Source organism: Eptatretus burgeri, chromosome 13, assembly GCF_056783735.1.
Source record: "Eptatretus burgeri isolate ZD-2024b chromosome 13, Ebu_testis_v1, whole genome shotgun sequence".
Lineage (NCBI taxonomy): Eukaryota > Metazoa > Chordata > Myxini > Myxiniformes > Myxinidae > Eptatretus > Eptatretus burgeri.
The window spans coordinates 43,357,443-43,379,720 of NC_140973.1; the positions used below are offsets into that span (position 1 = coordinate 43,357,443).

Below are 22,278 nucleotides of genomic sequence, written 5' to 3' on the forward strand. Positions count from 1 at the left end.
GGTAACAGGCTGCGGTGAACCAGTTGAAATGGGGGGTAACGCTCCAGGGATCTGTGGCATCCATTGTGAACTTCTCAAGGCTGGTGGAAATGCTGCACTCGTGTCGTTGCATGCAGTTTTGTGCTCTGCCTGGAACACAGGCATCATCCCAATTGACTGAAAGAGGGGCCTTGATGTCGCTCTCTGGAAAGGGAGGGGTGATCGCCATGACTGCAACAACTACCGAGGGGTGACGCTGCTCTCAGTGCCGGGCAAGGTCTTTGCTCGGTTAATTCTTGATAGGGTTCGCCACCATCTGCTTGAGCACCAGCGTCCAGCGAAGTCAGGCTTTACACCAAAGAGGTCAACGATTGACCGTATCCTTGCTCTTCAGGTCCTCACCGAATGCAGACGAGAGTTTCGGCAGGGGCTGCTTGCAGCCTATGTTGATCTCTGTAAAGCGTTCGATTCAGTGAATCGGGATGCCCTCTGGAGGATTCTAGGTCTTCGTGGGGTTCCAAGAAAAATGATCGATCTGATGTCTGAACTCTACTCTGGTACTAAGAGTGCTGTGAGATGTGGTGGTACCATCTCTGACTTATTTCCAGTTGTTACTGGAGTTCATCAGGGGTGTGTACTGGCCCATACACTTTTCAGCACTTGCCTGGACTGGATTTTAGGGAGGATGTCAGAAAGATCAAGCTGCGGTGCATTGTTTGGGAATGTCAAGATCTCTGACCTTTATTTCACAGATGATGCAGTCATCTTTGCGGAGAATTTAGATATCCTTTTGGGGGCCCTTCAGGTGCTGAATGAGGAGTCGGAGCCGCTGGGATTACGGGTTTCCTGGGTCAAAACTAAGATCCAGGCTTTCAATGACATCTTGGATGCTGCTGTCCTGTCTGTGTCTGTTTGTGGTGAGGATGTTGAGGTCGTGGAGAGATTCACTTCCCTTGGCAGTGATATTCATGTCTCTGCTGGCTGTGAGTCAGAGGTCAGTAAACATCTGGGTCGGGCCTGGGGAGTCATGGATTCACTGGATCATGGGGTGTGCCGCTGCCGGTACCTGTGCGGGGGGACGAAAGTACGAGTCTTCAGGTCCTTGGTGTTTACAGTCTTGCTCTATGGATGCGAGACTTGGACTCTGACCAAGGATCTGAGACGGAGACTTAATTCCTTTGATACCAGGTCTCTTCGGAGAATCCTTGGCTATCGCTGGTCGGACTTTGTGTCCAACGAGCGGTTGCTGAGAGAGACTCAGATGAGATTTGTTACCTGCATAGTCCGTGAGCATCAGCTGCGGCTGTATGGACATGTGGCTCGTTTTCCTGACGCTGATCCTGCTCACCAGATTCTCTCAGCGAGGGAGTCTCCTGAGTGGAGGAGGCCAATGGGCCGACCATGTGCCTCGTGGTTACAGCAGGTTGATCGGCATCTCAAGGAGATGGGGATGGGCTCGGAATCTGCCTGGGGGATGGCCAGACGGAAACCCCTGGAGTACAGGCGGAAAGTGGACACAGTGATGCGCTGCTCTGGCGCATGCTCCCATACCTGAGCTGACATTTGAGTATGGTCTCACAAAGATTTTGCAAATTTCACTTTTAGTTGGTGCCGATTCATTTATGCGATGTTCATGCCTTGAATGGCACCGTCATACCCTACAGAATGGGCATCATAAAACTACAATATACAACTTCAGATCGGAAGTGGTAATTAATTAATTACTCACCTACTTGTGGAAAGAGAAAAGGAAGAATGAAAAACACAAGCACAATCAAATGCTATGATTATAAAGTCCCGAATGAGAGAGAGGTGGCTTTAGGATGAATGGTTTACAGTTTAAGTTGACAAGATTTTATTGAAATTGCATTAATTTTCTTAAGATATTGAAATATATATATATATATATATATATATATATATATATATATATATATATATACATATACATATATATATATATATATATATATATATATATAATATATATATATATATATATATATATACATATACATATATATATATATATATATATATATATATATAATATATATGAAATGAAATATATATATAAATATCATTCAGCATTATCTGGGACACCCTGGATGCTTTTTTACAAACACATTTCTAATCATGTTCTTACAATGGCCATGCTTATTGGTCAGTTATTTTATTATTAATTTTGTTATTATAATTTTTATATTACATATTGTAATATTTTTACATTATAATTTTTATATCATATATAATTTTTAATTATCATTTTTAATTTATTGATTTTATTGAAATTGCATGCATTTTCTTAAGATATTGAAATATATATATATATATATATATATATATATATATATATATATATATATATATATATATATATATATATATATATATCATTCTGTAATTATTATCAACCATTGAGAGATGAGGCCAATTAATCAGCCTTATCTGGGACACCCTTGATGCTTTTTTTACAAACACATTTCTAATGATGTTCTTGCAATGGCCATGCTTATTGGTCAGTTATTTTATTAATAATTTTTTTTTCTTCAACAGGATTCTTGCTCTTCCATAAACCTCGATATAGTGTTAAGAGAAAGCTGGCCTCCAAAGTCAGGCGCAGACTCGGCATGCTTCGGCGATGAAGTCTTTCCTTGGAAAATCAGAGCAACTCAGTCTGCAAGGCCTTTGTCCATAGCTTAATGGAGGACTACTCTCTGATATGGGCTGGCACCCCAGTGTCACATGTCAATCCTGGATTTTGTGGAATATAGCGTTCAAAATTATTGGTACCTTCCTTTATGAGGCGGAAGCACGAGGTCCATTGCTTTTACATCACAGTAAGGTCGGTGGTCCATGTTTTTTTTTTCAGCCTCTTCTCCAATATTGTTCCGATGCCAGTTCCGATTCTCAGTGCCAGCTCATTTGTGTTCCTCTACTTTCAAAGCCAACATGTGGCTCTCAACAGAATCCTTCCATCTCCTCTCCCTGTCAAGCCTGGAGTGCCCCAAGTCAGTGTTCTGGGCCCAGTCCTATTCCTAATCTTCAAAAATGTGCTCTCTGACCAGAAAATTCTCTTTATCTATTTGCAGATGACTTCACCCTCTGCTGTGACAACACTCATCCTTCAACCAGATAGGCAGAAAGCAGCCTATTCCCTCTCCTCTGACCTTGACAAAATCACAAACTAGTCAAACACTTGGAATATGTTTTTCAATCCTGACAAAGCTCACACACTCACTCTCTCTTTCTCTCCAAAAGGGACATACCGCAAAGCCTCCCATCTATTTTATCAACAACCCTCTCAAAGAGGTTCAATCACTTAACCTCTTGGGCTTCATTGTTAACCATGATCTCTCTCGGGACAGCCACATTTCAAAGTTGGTCTCCAAAGCCAGACACCAACTGGGTATCCTCCATCATGCAAAGTCCTTCCTTGGCACACCTGAGCTCCTATCTACCTACAAAGCTATCATCCACAGCTTGATGAAGTATTGCTCTCTCTCCTCTGGGCTGGCTCCCCCTGCCTCACATCTTGCTCAGCTTGACGCCATGGAAACCAAGGCCTTTAAGATTAATGGAATCTATAGCGATGAAGCTAGTCTATGGGCGTATCACTTCACCATCACCGACAGGTCAGTGGTCTCTCTGTCGTCTCCCGCCTCATTTCTGGTCTTGCACCCTCTGCCCTCTCCGTTCTTTGTCAGCCGCTCTCCCAGGTATCTGCAGGATGCAAGTGGTCCACCAGCATCTCCCTCATAGTGAAACTGCCTAAATCCAGAACCAATGCTCACCTCTATCTCAAGTCATCCCCAAACCAAAACCATGATCTTTTCTGGACATGTTAAACCACCTCCTATCCCTCCCAAAATTTTGCTTATGTATCCATCTTGTCCACCCTTTGCGTTCTCCCCGACCCCTCATCATTACCTGCATCCCTTGTTTGTCTGTCTCTACTTTCTCCCTCAACCCTGTTGTTGGCATTTCCCCTCTCTCCTGCTGTTCCGTTTATATAGTGTCCTGATCTGTTCTGTGTCCTTGCTCTTCCACGAGCCTAGACCATGTATTAAAAAAAAAAAGCCACAGGATTTGTCCACCCTCTATTCTCTAAATACTGAGTGTCAAGTGGGGAAATAGTACTTCCCATTTTTAGAGTCTGGTATGCGCTCGACCGGTCAAGTTTGAACCACTGGCCCTCCGGACTCAGACCAAATGCTCCAACCGTCGAGTCTGGTTAATAAAATACTTGGTGCTATTAAGAAGACATTGATTCATCATCAAACCTGTTACATGAGAACACAGTATTTAAGTGTGACTAATGTATTACCGAGAACAATCAGATGGTAGCAAAGAAACCATCGTAAAAACGTATATCAATATTAATCACAGATTACAGAGTGATTGCAGCAAACTTGCTTTCCCATTTACACTTTACCCTTTGAGCAATCCCAGTGTTGATAATGTTGTATAATCGTCATATATCATTGAAAGAGAAAAATCATGCGGAGTACCAAAATGAAGACATTGTACATACGATATAATGAATGAGGCATTCATAATTTCCAGTTCACTGGTGTGGTTTGCGGATGCAAACACATCAGTAAAAAAAAAGAAGTTCTTTTAAATCACTCAAGTAGTTTTGCAAAAGAAGCCAGCAAAAACGAATTACGTTTGGTTATAAAATATAAAAACGACCTACCGATGTAGTATATGCTGTTGGTACTGTGATTTAGGTACCAGTCTCCATTGCTGTTGACCGGAAAGCTGAGTGGCAATGCAGAGGCGTTACGAGGTTGCCCAGTCACCAAAATCCGATCGGGTGACTGTGCAAGGTCATGTCTAATAATGATAAAGTCCTCACGCTGTGGCAAACACAGAGCAACAGTAACAGGGGAGCGGGGAGGGGGGGTGTAAACGACAGCACTGAGACACAGTCAAACATCCATGCATTTCCCTTTGAATACTTTTCCTCACTGCAATTTTTCCAAAATATCCCTTCTCATTCCCCCCCTCCCCCCCCCCCCCACACCTGTTCCTCCTTCCATTTTTGAATACACTGTGAGATGTGAACATCATCAACAGATTATAGGTAATGAAAGAACAGTCTCATCGCAGTTGCAAAGCATCATATCCCAATTATATGATACCATTCCTTTTGCACCCTCGGGCGCATAGGGCTGCCGAGGCAGTTTCTTTGGCAAGGAGTAAAGTCCTGGACGGGTTGCCACTCTGACACAGGTTACCCAAAATGGTTATTACCCCAGTAAACCGGTATTCATTTTGCCAACCTCATAAGGATGACAGGCTGACTCAACCCTACCTGGTGTTAATTCGACTGCCTGCCCAACAGGGACTTCAACTCAAGACCCTGGGATCTTAAGCCAGCCACTTTAACCGTTAAAGCAACACCAGGCCTATCATGTCCCAAAGGAAGCAGGAAATGCAGTTCGAAGGACGGGATGGTAATCAACTGTCGAGAGCAGGCACCTTTATCAGGACAACTTCAACAATCCCAGTCACATCTTCCAAAAAACACAATCATCAGGTGAAAGACTGCAGCAACACCACCTCTCCTCTGACAATTGATTAGGCAAACAATCAAACTTGATTTGGCAAGTTGATGAGGTAACAATGACAATTGATTAGGCAAACAATGTGGCATGCAAAACCTTTTGAAGTACAAATCAGCTCCAGTGCCTCTCACACTTCTCAATCTGCATGGCTCAATAAGCAAGACACAAAAAAGCAAATCCCTCGTATGGTTAGAGAAAGGTCATGCTCTGCTGGTCTCCTTGAGTCACCTGAAACAACATTTGGAGTTATGGATTTGATGATGCTCCTTCGAATAATCTGCAAAGACACTGTCTTCTGCAAAAAAAAAAAAAAACAATTGGAGAGCTTTCTGATCAGCTGTTGAGCAGAATCCTCGGAATGACATGCAAGTACATTGCAGCTGTTGGTGGCAACTACTCCAGTGAAGAATCTATAAAATCAGGAGAAAGAGCCTGCAGATACAGTATAGAGACGCAAGAAATTGGAAATCCTTTGCGGATGACACTCCTTCCAAAACAACGACTGAAGATGATTGATGTTAAATGTAAAGAACAAAGCAAACACAGTAAGCATTCTTATGGAAGACTGGATTGTGAAGTGTGAGGAGACACTTATGTCGGGCTGCGAACTCTGTCAGGTGGGTTTATGACATAAAAAGAGCAGTCACAGTAATCCGTGGGTACCATGATGATGTTCCTGAACTGACAGCTAATCATGAAGAAGGCGATTCTCGGATGTTTCTCCACATCACACATGCAAAGCAACCTTTGGGCATTGATAGCATTCTCTTGCAGAGTTTCGATTCATATATAGCATGTGTGTGTGTCCACGATACTGCTCAATAACTGGAGTCAAGGAACTGTTCTTGCAAACTGGTACCAGCCATAACAAGAGGTTTGTGCCAATGCTCACTATTACAGCAGAACTAGGGAGGAGACGTGCCGCTGGTATTTCCTTCCATCACATTCAACGGATGACACTCAACATTAGCATTCAACAAAATGGGAAAGGAAAGGTGGATGAAGACATAGCACCCAGAACTGATGAATGGATTTAAGGATCTTGGTAAAGATGCAACTCAGGTAGACTCTGCAACTTTCGCAGTATATGTATCTCTTATGTCCATTATCTTATGTGCATCCCTGGATATTGTTTGATATAACTTGTTTTCCAAAAAAAAAAAAAAAAAGACAAGTGAAAAACTGCCTCCCACAATCGATGCTTTCAAACAGCACGCAAAGCGTGCCAACTACCGGGCTTGCATTTGGTCAAATGTTACAGTGCAGCATCTAACAACATCTCCAGTGAACAACAGAGGGATACGAGATGAGAATGGCCACCTTTGTCCAAAACTGACAATGCTCCAACCAGCTTCAGAAGCCTTCCTAATATTTTCATAGTGCGGCTGTAAAAGTGGTTGTGGTACCAGAAGGTGTAAATGGCGTAAAGAGAACAATATCTGCTCTGAAGAATGTTTATATGGCATTGGAATGTGCACCAACAGTGCTGCACACACCAGACACCGATTCTGAAGATTAGCTAATTCGCATTTGACTCCTTCAGAGTTAACCTAAAAGACAAGGTAACCATGACTGATGAGCAAACATTTGAGAAATTATCTGTGATAGCTATTTGTTGCAAGAGGTGACAAATTTGCCGGAGAAAAGATGCTCCACATTACTTGTGTTGGGAATCAATGGCCTCGTTTTATTGCTCATACCAGTTGTAATAAGTCTTATAGAAGCTAATTAAAGCGAGAGGAAATAATGTTGTTCTTGTGTTTATATCACATGATCCCATACAAGGGTTCCTTTGAAAAAAAATTATCATTCACTTTCTTGTTCTCCTTTGTTATCTTGATTGCAGTACTTTACATTGCGATACCGACCTCCTTGGTTAATGTAATGGATAGTCGTAAGGATTGTTGTGAGCAGATCTTCACATTACATATGGTTATGGAGACAATAGTAGTCACTTGGAATTATGCAAGTCAATAACAAGAAAGCATCTCAGGCTATTTGAATTGTAAAAATCATTCAGGCAAGAGGAATTTCAAACTTTTGCGAAATATCTCTTTTGAAAGTTAATCACTTGAAGAAGTTTTTTTTACCATGTTGGATCATTCAATGACTTTAAAACACATACATTCCGTTTGGAATTTCGAAATTCTCACGTTATGAATTCGCTTATATATTTGTGTCCCATAAATCAGCTTGAAACCCATAGGTTAAAACACCAAATTTGTTAGAAATGTGCAGAACCAGCCTGTGTTGGATTGTAGCTGCCAACGACATTTTCATCTTTCAAAGCCAAATAAAAAATAAATTGCACCACTTCATGGATCTACAGTACATCCACCCTTGTCCCCCAAATTTGTACCTAACATCGAGTAGCAATGAAAATTTTCGAGAAGACTAAATAGTCAAACTCCTTAACTAGGCCTCGTTTTGTATACTGGCCCCTCTACCAGCGGTAGTTACCCCATGTACACGAAGCTAAAAGCGGGGTGAAGCAATTGGTTCATTTTGTGTGTCTGTTTGCAAACATCAGTCGATGATCGTGGAACAACTTAATTTCAACTGAATGTTCTATTTTGACCACAAATTTGAAAATGAACCTGAAGTTTAGCAATACTTTGGCTCTGAATTCATCCTGATCATGCATGTGCAGAGAGGAGTTAGATACTTATTTTAGTCTCTCTGTCCATCTGACAATCGACCAAAATTGAAAATCATTCCAAACAGGAAAATTAGTATTTAAGAATGTCATAAAGGACACAAACAACAGGCATGAAGAACTAATACGTGTTAAATAAGTTGGTGTAAAAGACACTGCATCAGTGGCAGTAAACTGGATTTTTCTATACAACCTTTAAAATATTTATATCTCTATTGAATTATACACTTGAACACTGCAGAACAAAAGTCTCCTTTTTGGCACTTTCAAAACCAGACCGTTAGCAGTACTTCGACCAACTATTACAGCATTACAACCAATCAAATTTGCCGCTTGCTCTCTCTCAGCGTTGGGGAATATCAAGATTCAGACAAAATCGTGGCTCATAGGAAATCTATATCGAGCTCGCCTACTCTTCGCGAAGCACACCGTGGGATCGTTAAACATCCACCAACTATCCCGGTAGACGGGACTCCCAGTTTAACGTCCATCTGAGAGACAGCACACACATTGATGAATCAGCCTGCCGGTGAAACACTGGGATGACAGTTTATAGCTTGGGTTGGTATTCAGATCCAACCTGGACAGCTTTGAGGTGTGTGTGTGTGTGTGTGTGTGTGTGTGTGTGTGTGTGTGTGTGTGTGTGTGTGTGTGTGTGTGTGTGTGTGTGTGTGTGTGTGTGTGTGTGTGTGTGTGTATACCTCTCGGGTCTAGGCCATCCTGGCAGCTATGTTGGTCTTTGACAAACCTAAAATTGGTAAATTAAAAAGATATGTAATTTTAAGAAACCTTTAATCCATAGAAAGTTGCTGAATATGATATGTTGACAAGATGTTGAGCATCTTCAAAGGCCCATCTGTATGTTTCTCTGCTCGGCAGCAGGGCCATCCAGCCTGATTCATGGGTAAGGCGCTTCCTCAGGAACGGCACAACGCTGACTCCTGTTATTCACACAGTCGAGGGACTAGATCACATTAATTTGGCAAAAAAACTCGTGTATTCATCTTATGCTTTCCATCTATTGGTGTAACCTAATGCATCATCTCAATGTTCCATCACTGACAATGACATCACAGGACTGGCTTGCAATATGACGGAAATTATATGTTTGTGTCCGTGGCAACTAAGAGTTTGATGGTCATTTCCGAATACTCATTAAAATGAGCAATTTTCGCCAGCTTACCATGTGGACTGCTCAGCAAAACATTCTTTCCCTGCAGGCTAGATGGATTTACTTTATGAAAAGCCAGACGATGGAAACGCATGCCCGGTTCACAAACAGCTCCCGGCACTCCACCGCTCCATTCGACTAACACAGAGCATCGTGCTGGGTCCAGAAATTCACTCTGGGGTAGCACTGTACTGCCTGATTGTCCTGCAAACAAGAATACAGTTTCCCCACTGATCAAGCTATTACAACCACTTTTGTGCCAAAAGGACATGCCATACCTGTGAGTGACCCATCCAAGTCGTAAAAAACAGCCTCATGCTTCCAGCGAAATATCACCTTGAGTTTCACATTGGAAAACCCTATTTTTGAAAATCTCTGTGCCCATCCACCACAACGATCCACACACACGCCTGCGATTGATGTCACACCAATTGCAGCACAACCCACTTGGTCAAAGTTCACAAAATGTACATTTGACACTGATAGCCCATCGCTGAAAGGCAGCACTAGACCATGGCGTGTGCAAGTCTTGGAGGCCAGTTGAGGAAGATGGCCGACCACTGTCAAGCCGGAAAACAGAGCACCACCATCTTCTCCCCAGCCTTCCACATATCCAGAGAGCACACGCTTAGCTTCAACTCCAGCAGCTTCATTTGCAACAACAACAAAGTCATGGAACTGTAATGCACCACCATTGACCCACTCAGCCCCTTTCTCACAGTGCCATGCAGTTAGAGAATGAAAATGAGCTGGCTCTGGATGCCTGCGGACGTTGCAGGCACCACTACGCATGGGGTAGTAATGCTCAAAGATCCAGAGACCAAACCAGCCAAGAGAGTGTGCAGAATTATTTCGAAATTCCCCAAGTGGTAGACGTTGCTGACAAACATTTGGGTCAAACGAGGGTCCATCTGGATGCTTGTTCATGCGGTACCAGTAGCCAAAATGCGTTCCACCTGCAGCAGCATTATGTCGTATTACATTGTCTGGATTGGTGACCCAAATGGCGGCCGGGGTCACATCATCATTGAGCAAGCTGGTGCTTTGACGCACAAACACAGCAAGATTGTATTCCAACACATTGTCTCTCTCTGCACCATCCTCGATGAAAAGTGCACCACCCATGATGTTAAAAAGAACATTGCGTTCAACCGTAAGGTTGTGCGTGTTGTGCACTGTCACAGCACGATTGTAAGTGTGGTGTAAAGAGCAGCCGCGCACATACGAGCGGTGAGCGACATCCCCCATAAGGTGCCAGTGGATGGGGTAACGACCAAGCCGAAATGCTTGTCCAGCATGGTAAATCTGTTTAAAACAAAAACAAAGAAAGACTATGTGAAATAAAAATCATATTTCTGAGACAAGCACAAAGATATTGATATTTTTGGCCTTACATGATACATTGACATGGAAATGAGGAATAAATCATATTTAACGAGCCATGCAAAAACTTCTTAGAAGTTGTCAATGGCTTATGCATGCAAAAGAAGTGTTGGTCCACCGGTTGAAAATCCACAAAGTGGAATGAAAAAAACAACAATATTTTTTGTGGGGCACACTGAGCAGTAAAGAATAAAAAAAATTGTTATTACCTGACATTTTGAGAACAAATGAGTGCCCTTATTCAGAGGCAGTAAGTGCAGCATCAAGATGATGCCACATTAAGTTCTAGTAGTAACGACTGCGTGTTGTGTATTGGTCCGGGTCCTCGCCAATCTGTGTTTTCAATTCTTACCATATCCTAGTCTTATGTTATGAACATTCCCTTGCGGAGACGCATCATTGATGCCAGCAGTGTCTGTCCATTTTGGTTTTTGTCAACGCTGTAGTTTTTGATAAACCTTGTGGATTACAACCACAAAGGCACAACTTTATTAGACGGCCATACCACCCACCAAGCAATGTCCAGTGACCCTACACTCAGTAACAAGGCAGCTGAGAAGCAAATGTCTACCGTCATGCAGAAGTCATGTGATGCAAATCTACTCACAAAACATAAAGGGGACAGCGTGAAACCTACTGACTCCATCATACTGCATTATATGGATTACCAAAGATTCACAGGTAAGGTGCACCCCGATGATCCATCGTGGCTCTGCAGGGAGTGCTAACCTACAATCTCACTAAAGATCTTTTCCACCGATTCAAGCACTTAGCAACCCATTCAATAAAGCACAAGGAACACCAAAGACTTTTTTCGACCAAATCAGAAATGTTCACCTCTAGACCGATGAAGTTATGGTCTAACTAACAGAAGCTAGCTGATAACAGCAATTAATGATATGCATCCTCCGTTGTGCAAAGTCCTTCCTTGGCACACCTGAGCTTCCAACCACATACAAAGCTTTCATCCACAGCCTGATGGAGTCCTGCTCTCCCCTCTGGGCTGGTGCTACTGCCTCACACCTTTCTTGGTTTCACGCTGTGAAAACCAAGGCTTTTCGGATCATTGGTATCTCCCACGATGAAGCTGAGTCTTTGGATCTCTCACTCTCTCACCACAGGCTGGTCAGTGGTCTTTTTGTCTTCTACCATCTCCTCTCTGGCCTTGCCCCCCTCACCCCCCACCCGCTCTCTCTGTGATCTGTCGCCCCCCCCCCCAACCTAAATTTCTGCAAGGTGCTCAAGGTCCACCAGCAATCCCCTTATGGTGAAACTGCCAAAATCAAGAATTACTGCTCAACTTCACTCTTTCATTCCTCTTTTTTCTCACCTCTGGAACAAAGTCCCACACTCTCTTCAATCCCACTCTTCCCTCCAGGTCTTCAAAACAGCTGTTCACCACCATGTCTTGTCTGCCCTCATCCAAAACAATGATCTTTTCTACCCCCGTTAATCCACCCCAAACCCACCTCCTTCATAATCCCTGCTTTCCTTCCTGAAAGTCCCTGTAATGTCCATCTTGTATTCCCCATGTTCCCTGCCCCATCCCTCTCCCTTCCACAGATCTCCTCATGTCTCTGCTCCCCACTGTTTTGTGCTTCCCTCTCCCACCCCTCGTCTCCTGCTCCCCTTGTTATACATTCAGTGTGTTAGCTCTTATACGAGCCTCGACATTGTACACATAAAGAAGGGACGGGTAATTTTGGAGCGTTTCATACAGGAGAAGGATCTGGGGGTGGTAATAGATATCGGAGGTAAGTAGGCAGCACAATGCCAGGCAGCGAAAGGTAAAGCAAATCGGGTTTTACGATGTATTTGGAGGGGGATCATGTGTAAATCAAAAGAGGTGGTGTTAACATTGTACAGGAATTTAGTGAGGGCCACATCTAGAATTTTGTGTGCAGTTTTTGTCACCACAACTTAGGAAGGACATATATGCCATAGAGAGGGTTCAGCGCAGGGCTACTAGATTGATACCGAGCCGAACTAAACTCAGCTATGAGGAGCGGCTGAAGGAGAGAGGGCTTTATACACTAGAAAGGAGGCGGTTACGAGATGATACGTTGAAGATGTTGAAGATAATGAAGGGTATAGAAGATATAGATGCAGAAGAATTATTCACCAGAGCAGACAGTGATAGGACCAGGGTCCATAGCCTGAGACTAAAGAAGAGGAGAGTTGACATGGCAGTAAGGCAGAGGTATTTTACTCAAAGAGTAGTTAATGCAAGGAATAGCCTCCCTGGAAAGGTCGTGGCAGCAGAACCAGTAGATAAGTTTAAATTAGAATTAGATAGGTACCTGGAAGTTATGGAGATAGAGTGGTAAAGGGATGTTGGCAGAACTTTCAGGTAGCTTGAGCATTGATGGGTGATTGTGTGCGTGTGTACGGAGTGCTGTTGGTGGAGGTCTCGTCAAGGGGTGTTGTGTGATTGATGTTATGTGTTTTGTATCCAAGACTGTCTTTGCCCATTGCCCATGCCCCCTCCCCTGGAAATAAAAAAACTACAAAAAATAAAATAAAATAAAAAATACAAAAACTACAAAAAACACTTAATTTTAAAAATGTAAAATTTTTTGCATTTTTCTTATTTTGATCTTGTGTTGATAAATTGGTGTGCTGTTGATGCGGCGCAGGCATGATGGGGTAAATGACCCCCATCTGTGTTGAATTTCCTTGTGTGTGTATCCTTGTTTGTGTAGCCGCAGCATCAATAAACCAACCTTTTTTGTTTTAGCAAGCCAGCCCACCCCCTTGGGAAGGCAATCGATCTTCCATGAGCCTCGATAGCTGCATGAAAAATTCTGCCAACTTAAAAATCACTGTGTGGCTGCTTTTGAAGCAAGGCATGCCGTGTCGATATAATACGTATGGTGATTTTGATCAAGCGTGAGGTGCAGTGTCATAGTGATTCCGTGCACACTGGATGCAAGATGTTCGAGTATATTTCCTCCGTTTTATTCATCTGGGTGTTATTTTTGTTTGTTTTTATTCTTTTGCAGCCAATAATTGCCTCTATAAAATTGTCATTTTCAAAAAGACATTTGAAGTAAAATGAGAATAGCAACCCTCACCCTTTTCCTACTCTTTGTACAGCCGTGAAAATGTGGATAATTTTGGACAGCTCCGAAAGCACCTTTACAATGCATGTAAAAGGTAACTCCATCATTGAAAAATGCTCACCTCCACATGCTCAATCCTCCCAATAGCAAGACCAAGGCTCGGCTTGGGAGCATGAAACATGATGCAGCCACCAAATTGATCACTGCCCATCTCTTCCCCAAACCGACCCTGGAAGCAGGTCTGCGTTGCAAACTCACCTGTCAGGGTGGTGATAAAGTTAATCACTTCAGCAGCAAAACATAATCCAATGGCTCAAGACATATTTTCTTTCTATGGACTGCTTATATTTCCAATATTGCACTCTGCGCATCACATGGCAAATTCTTTCCAACCATAGACAGTGTGAGACAGTTTGCCTGCTGTAACTATCTTTTCTGGTCAAGCACAGCCCAACGCATCTGAGACATGATCTTTCTGGATCCCGTATAAACACCATCATTCCATCATCATCAAATCACCATCCTCTCAATGAAAGAAGTGAAGGTAACCGTTCAATGCACACTGCATATCAAGTATCTAGAGAGGTCTCTACATTTGGAAAAAAAATTCATCTCCAAAGAGGGCTTTTGTACAAACAAAAGCGAGGCTCAAAAAAAATTAAAAATCAGACAACAGTTGGACACAATAAGTAAGGAGAGAGATTGGGGGGGGGGAGATGCACAAGTATGAGGATTGCACGACGTTAAGTCGGGTTCATTGGGGTAAAGGTCGTGGATGACATGAAATTGTCATGCACAAACTGCATGAAGCCACTCAGAGGAAAGAGTGGCATTGAAAAACCTCAGAAAGACGGTTCCACAAACGCGAGAAAGGAGGAACAAAAGAGTTGAGGTGTATGTTGTAAGCCTTGATTTGGGGAATTAAACCAGAATGGAATTAATGGAAGAATTTGAACATCCTTGGGGAGATGGGGAAGGGTCAGAGGGCTGAGAAACCGGAGAAAACAAAATTGGAACAGAGGCAGTTAAAATAAAAAATGAAGGCTTCGTGCTTCGATGACATGGGGGAAGATTCCAATAATGTTGCATGCTTTAGGTTCCATAGATTTTAGGAGAGGCAGATTTGCTGTAGGGGTATCAGATGAAAGGGGAGAGCAATACTCCATGTGAGCTATGGGCAAAGGCCTTCGAGGCTGTGAGTAGTTTTCATGAATCGAGGAATGGTACTTTACGGCTGGAGTTGGAGGCCAGCTCTGTGATGTGGCCAACCCAAAAAAGATAAGGACCGATCCTGAAATGTAGAAATTCAAGTGACTGAACCTCTTCCAGTGGCTGATCACAGAAAGAGAAAGGTGAGTTCTTCAACAATCCTTCCAGAATGACAGGGTGAGGAGTGAGATTTGCCAGGATTGAAAGACATGTTCCATTTATCAGACGAGCATCTCATCAATTCCATATCAGCAGTGATTGATGTTGCTGCTGTCTGGCTGTCAGTTAAATGGGACATCTGCCTATCAGTACAACTGGAAAAGGGAAGAGAGGAAAAAAAAATTCCCAGAATATAACAGTGCAGGCCCCCAAAAAATGATAACATGGTGACATGGTGACTGAGAAAGTAGAGGATGTTAGAGAGCCAAGTATGAAGGTGGTTTTGTATGCCAGACTTGATGAACCCCCCAACATGAAGAGACAGCAGGGCTACACTCTGTGAAAGCCTTTTTAAATTGAAAATCAAACAGTCAGTAGGGGAAGGCAGCATGATGGAAAAGGAGACAGAATGAGGGGAAGGAAGTGTGAGGAGGGGGGCAGCATGGGGGGCTAGGGGGGTGGCAAGACACCCTTCTTTTCCTCAAGAGAAGAAGATCCTTCTCTTGCTTCCTATGGTGGTTAGTATAGCCCTCTGAATATTAATTTGACTAAATCATTCTGCTCCAATCAACCTCCTTGATTCCTGAAGTGCAAGGTGAACAAGCATATTGTGATGACAAACCACCAAACATTCGCCGCACATTTTATATTGCATGAAATAATGCTCACCAGTGTTGAATCCCTCTGGGCAAGGCTTCACAATCTTGCTCCAAGCATCATTATCTGACCCACGGACCACCACATTTCGAGTGAGCAGGCCCACCTCGGCACGTGCTTCAAACAAGCGTCCATTCGGCAATTTTTCCTCTTCAGAAACGTGCTCATACATGAGTGGTTTTCTTAGAGTCAATGTTCTCCCATCAGAAGAAACAGATGCAATAGTTTTCTGCTCATTTTCCTTTTGACTGTGTCTGTTCACAAATAACAAAGAGGAAAAGCAACTGTAAAAACAAAACTGCATGCGATTCACCATCACAATTTAAAAAGCACACAGTGTTCTTGATGCTTGTTAATCTGTTTAAACCTCAGATAATTACCTGTCCCCAGTTGAAGCGATGACCACCTCATCTCCAGCATGCCATGTCACTGGCAACTCAAGATGCAGCTTTCGTGAGCCAGCACGTGCAGTACGAGCCAGGCGGGTCCAAGTCACAGGCACTGCGGTTCCGTGCAGATCCAGCAAGCCCTCGCGTACAGCAAGGGTCTTGGCACCATAAATTGGCAATTCCGGTGTGCGAAGGTGGCCATGGAGGGTGATAATGGCCTTGTGCTGGAATGGCTCCTCCTCCGTACCAACCTTTGATTAAAAAAAAGCCCCACCACCTCAAGAGAATGACAAAGTGTTGAGCAAGGAAACACCTTAAACTAATTTTGTTATAATAGCCACAAAAACAGCAATTGTAATTATTATAATTATTTTTGTCGCTTGTAGTTTTTTTTTTCGTTTTTAATTCATTCTTTATGGATCATAAAATGTGAGAATAAACTTCAAAATATGGCAATAGATTCCATTGTAGTGCAAACAACATGCTGCACCAAAGAGTATGATTACCTAATGTCAAAAAGGGCTTCAGCAATCAGCACATGGTTGCGTCAAAATTGCTTGTGGTAGAGTCCAATTCCGAAAGCTTCATCAGAATCACCCGATAGGGGATTGAGTCACAGAATCTGATACATTCTAATGTTAACCCATTAACTTTTTAGTTCCCAATTTATCCTCTCTGAGAATTTGCACTAAGAGATTAGACAATGTACTCTTCCCTCCAACATTTCTCTGTTTCTAGAATTTAAGGTATTGCTTCCCAACCTATGGTCCGTGGACCAGAGTAAACAGCAGGTGATCATAAGTTACTTCCAAAAAAAACCTTAAAGAAGATAGAAAGAAAGACCTTAAAAGAAAAGAAAGCCTCCATGTCGGAAATATAATACAGAATATTTAGCATTGGGATTTGCATTTACTGGATCTGAGGATGAACCAAAGCCACAGTGCGTTATTTGTCAGCGGGTATTGTCAAATGAAATGCCTAAACCTGCAAAATTGCACCGCCATTAATGTACAAAGCATCCAGAATGTGAAAATAAGCCAGTTGAGCTTTTTTTAACAAAAGATATTGGAACTTTGCCATCAGGAGTTTTCAATGTGTAAAATGACAATTGTACTTAACAGTGGTTTGAAAGCATCTTTCCTTATTTCGCTGAGGATTGCAAAGTCCAAAAAAAAAAATCGCAGACAGTTGGGGAAGATCTTGCGATGCCATGTGTGAGGGATGTGTGTAAATGTTTATTTGGCTCCGAAGTAGTGAAAATAACTCGACTCTGTTCCAATTTCAAATCATACAGGTTGTCGTCGCGTTCAAGACATGTCGCTCGATATAGAAGAGAAACTTGTTCAATGTCTTCGAGGCACAGTAAGAGATTCACCATTCAACTTGATGAATCCACAGTCGTTGCTGGTTTAACTTAATTCTTTTGTTTGTTTGTTTTAGTTTTAAAATGTTGTGAAAAAAGGGGGTAAGTGGTCTGTAGGAAAAATATAGACACCAAGGTGGTCCATATATTGAAAAATATTGGGAACCACTGCTTTCAGGTGATCGGTTATTCCAAAAGTCGTGTCAACACATGTTTTTTCTCGCATATTTTCGACTCTTTCTCACCCTGAAAACCAATCATTGATGTCTGCATATATCCCTTCAAAGCTATTTATTTAGCTGTAATTTTGTTTCGACAGTGTAATGGATTCTCTATCAACAAACTTTGATAAAATATTAGTCTCCCTTATTGTGCATATGCCATTAGTCCCTTTGAGGTTATTGTCCCTTCCCTGCCTGCTCAGAAATGTACCGTAACCAAGACTACATAACCCAGACTACAGTTCAATTAAGATGAGTATGCTGCCTTTGAGGTTTCCCTGCCAGTCCCCTTTATCGATTTTAATTTTCTCAATTTAGTTCTCCTCCAACTTATCCCATGCGTGTATATATATATATATATATATATATATATATATATATATATATATATATATATATATATATATATATATATATATATATATATATATATATATATGTATATATATATATATATATATATATATATATATATATATATATATATATATATATATGTATATATATATATATATGTATATATATATATATATATATATGTATATATATATATATATGTATATATATATATATATATGTATATATATATATATATATATATGACCGTTTTTACAGCCATTTTTCCCTGCTGTGCAGAGGTTGGGCTTTTTCTTGAGGCAATGTTTTATGGCCGGATGCCCTTCCTGACGCCAACCCTGGTCGCCTCTTACGACACACAGGGATATGGTACACCTATTCTTACCGGGGCATACACCGGGACCAGTACACTGGTACTCATTTCGCCGACCTCGGAAGGATGACAGGCTGAGTCAACCCCCTGGTGTATTAATTCAGTGGCCCAACGGGGCTTGAACTCAGGAGTCTGGGATCCCAAGCCACCACCCTAACCACTAAGCCAACACCAGACATGTATATATATATATATATATATATATATATATATATATATATATATATATATATATATATATATATATATATATATATATATATATATATATATATATATATATATATAGTTCCTGTAGAGAGAGTAGGGAGTAGGCTGAGGCGAGCCTCGAGAGGTGGAGGTACGCACTGGAGAGAAGGGGAATGATAGTCAGTAGGAGTAAGACGGAGTACATGTGCGTAAATGAGTGGGAGGGTGGTGGTATGGTGCGGTGGTATGGTGCGGTTGCAAGGAGTTGAGGTGGGGAAGGTGGATGGGTTTAAATACTTGGGATCAAATGTCCAAAGTAATGGAGAGTGTGGTAGGGAAGTGAAAAAGAGAGTACAGGCAGGATGGAGTGGGTGGAGAAGAGTCGCAGGAGTGATTTGTGACAGAAGGGTAGCTGCAAGAGTGAAGGGGAAAGTATATAAGACGGTAGTGAGACCAGCTATGTTGTACGGTTTGGAGACGGTGGCACTAACAAAAAGACAGGAAGCGGAGCTGGAGGTGGCAGAGTTAAAGATGCTGCGATTCTCGTTGGGAGTGACGAGGATGGACAGGATAAGGAATGAGTATATTAGAGGGACAGCGCAGGTAGGACGGTTTGAAGAAAAAGTGAGAGAGGCGAGATTGAGATGGTTTGGACATGTGCACAGGAGGGAAGCGGAGTATTTCGGGAGAAGGATGCTGCGGATGGAGCCGCCAGGCAGGAGGAGAAGAGGAATGCCAAAGAAGAGGTTCATGGATGCGGTGAGGGCGGACATGCGGGCGGTTGGAGTGTCAATGGAAGATGTGGAGGATAGAGCGAAATGGAGATAGTTCATCCGCTGTGGCGACCCCTAACGGGAGCAGCCGAAAGAAGAAGAAGAAGAAGAAGAAGAAGAAGAAGAAGAAGAAGAAGAAGAAGAAGAAGAAGAAGAAGAAGAAGAAGAAGAAGAAGAAGAAGAAGAAGAAATATATATATATATATATATATATATATATATATATATATATATATATATATATATATATATATATATATAGTTCCTAGATGGCCTCAAGGAATAATTAAGAGGCGATTGTGATCAATTTCCAATAGTACTTTCCATAGATTCATTGAGATTTTGATTATTCTTTATCTGAATCTCGACAAATATTTATCGAAATATAGACGAAGAAATTGAGATAATTCAGTCTAAAGATTGAAATAAATGTTGAAATATTGTTTTGGAAATATGTTATGACAAGATCAGAATATGCCACATGGTCCATCACCATCCAACAATGCTGGCCTACCATGCGGATACCGCATCCGATACCGCATCACTTTTAATTACCAAGGGAGATTTTGAGCTTGTGAGGGTAAGCCAGCGAGGACCATGTGAACATTACTAACCTGTAGTGTTCCTCCATCTGTCACAAGAATGTTTTCTGCCTGCAGCTCAATGTCTTGCTCATCAAACAACAATTTTCCACCTGCAGACAGACCATGCACCAATGTTTCAGATCATAGTGAGTATCCTTAAATGGTTTCATTTATGATCCTTAAAGTTGATACACAGTAGGTTGCGAAGCACTAAATTTGAAACCAAACAATAATTTCAGAATGACTAAGTAAACTAAGTAAACTACCTCAGCTCCAATAATCACACACAACCAAACAAATCCAGGAAGAATGCAGCTGGTCCATCAAGCATATGAGAGGTTACTTGAAAGTGGAATCTGCAGCTGTGGCGATCCAGTGCTTAATAACCCAATAGGTCATTCCTCCTTGAAAACTTTATTTTTAAATAATCAACTCTGGCCAGGTGGACTTTTCTTAGTTGAGGGGGTTGGGGGTGGGGTGTCTCGCCACACCACCCCTTTAATTTTTAACGACTGATTACACATTTCTAGTTTCCTTTCCAAAAAGCGAATTACATAAGATATTAATTTATGTATTTCCTTGTTACATTTTTCCTTAAAATAGCATCCACAACTATAAAATTTCAGAGCCATTAGTGTGGTGTGCATTTGTATTCAGGCTCAGGGAAACAGTCAACCTAATACATCACCTCAAGTTGTTTAATAGTCTGCCCAACTTCCTGTGCAGCTGGATGATTTGTTATTTTAAGGCTTCACAAAGTTTCAGCTTCAGGTGAAAATCTTATCATATTTCTATCTGATCTAATGACAAATCATAGGAGATTTTTGGAAGGGTGATTGCTGAGTTCTGGCATTTCCGTTTTCTCCGAAAGGCCTCTGGTTCTATTTCAATGCAATTGCCCTGTCCTGGCACTCTCACCAGGCAGTGCATACACCTTCAAAGGAACTAATCCCTCAAATCCAGAGTGCCTTTGCACATACAAAGTGGTGCAAATGTGAACTTGTGAAGATCTATGTGACCATTGCAAACTTCGCCCTTTGGGTGGTGGTCCATGAACATGCCCTGTGGGGATCTCTTTACTGATCCAATTTGCACAAAAAGTTAAGTATGGGTTCACCATAGTTTGTTCACCATTATTTTCACAAAGTTTCTTCACACAGATTGTTCAACATTGTATTTTTCGGAAGTTCGATCAAAAATTTGTCCAAAAGTTCATGCTAAGATTTAATTTTAAGTTTTTTTTTTTCCAAGCTTGTTATACTTAAAATACGTATTTTTTTATTTCCGTCTCAAATTAAATTAAAATAAAATATAACTCATGTGACTACTGTAAATAATTAAGATATATAAACACTTCATGATTATAATTAAGATGACAGACACTCAAAACAGAGCGTGACCCAGACCAATACACTTTGGGTGTCCAGCGCTAACCTTGGATTAGCAACATCTTCAGGACAGGTGTGTTTATATCGAGGAGGACAGTCTGCCCTGAGCCCACAACAGCCAGGCTTCCGGCTTCGGGAGGAGGTCGCCCACCCCAGGTGTACGGAGATGACCAAACGTCCACATAAGAGAATTCTGCCAGATTCTCCTGCTCTCAAGATAGTAAAAGATGCACAGCAAACACAAAAACACATAAAGAAGAGGAAAAAAACAAAAAAAAAACAGAAAATAATGCGAAAGACTCCAAACATCAACATAAACATTGTCTGCTGATCATCCAATGGCTAATTGTTTTCATCAACCCAGCTATTCAATTCTATCTATCTCCGATCTATCTTGTCTTTTCTATATTCATATTCTTCTATATCTATTCTATCTATTTTCTCTTATATATTGTTATACTATTATTTATGATTTACTTAGTTTTATTTTTTTTAATTTACTGTATTTAAAGAGACAGAGGGTTGACGTTTGTCACGGGTAATCTCACCTATCACCGCAAATAGAGAGTTATCCTTGACAAGATGGTGCGATTCACGATTTGGTCCATCTTTTTTGCAACTTGAATGAAGAAAAAAAACTCACCGAAAATCATTTTTAGATCCTCGTGGAGGATCTCTGTCTTACTCACATTGTTGTTCTTGAAGACTTTTTTGTTTCACAGCCTACAGTTTTCATCGAAACTTCCTGAAACTTGGCATATGTATGTAAAAATTCCCTGCGCAGACAGTAAC

The 22,278-nt window shown here is 41.6% G+C and overlaps 1 protein-coding gene across 3 annotated transcripts in view; it reads right to left on the bottom strand.

Moving 5' to 3' along the window:
• PKHD1L1 (PKHD1 like 1) overlaps positions 1-22,278 on the bottom strand; it is a 314,599-nt gene that overhangs the window by 106,747 nt on the left and 185,574 nt on the right. For all 3 annotated transcript variants that reach the window (XR_015050730.1, XM_085852211.1, XM_085852212.1), the window contains exons 44-52: positions 21,533-21,692; positions 20,129-20,208; positions 16,230-16,489; positions 15,862-16,103; positions 13,946-14,082; positions 9,658-10,684; positions 9,392-9,583; positions 8,998-9,149; positions 4,679-4,841 (exon numbers count right to left, since the gene is read on the bottom strand). Coding sequence is in view for 2 of the 3 variants with exons in the window: in XM_085852211.1 (XP_085708337.1) it covers positions 4,679-4,841; positions 8,998-9,149; positions 9,392-9,583; positions 9,658-10,684; positions 13,946-14,082; positions 15,862-16,103; positions 16,230-16,489; positions 20,129-20,208; positions 21,533-21,692 (2,413 nt within the window). In the remaining variant the exon portion in view is untranslated. The remainder of the gene's footprint in view (positions 1-4,678; positions 4,842-8,997; positions 9,150-9,391; positions 9,584-9,657; positions 10,685-13,945; positions 14,083-15,861; positions 16,104-16,229; positions 16,490-20,128; positions 20,209-21,532; positions 21,693-22,278) is intronic.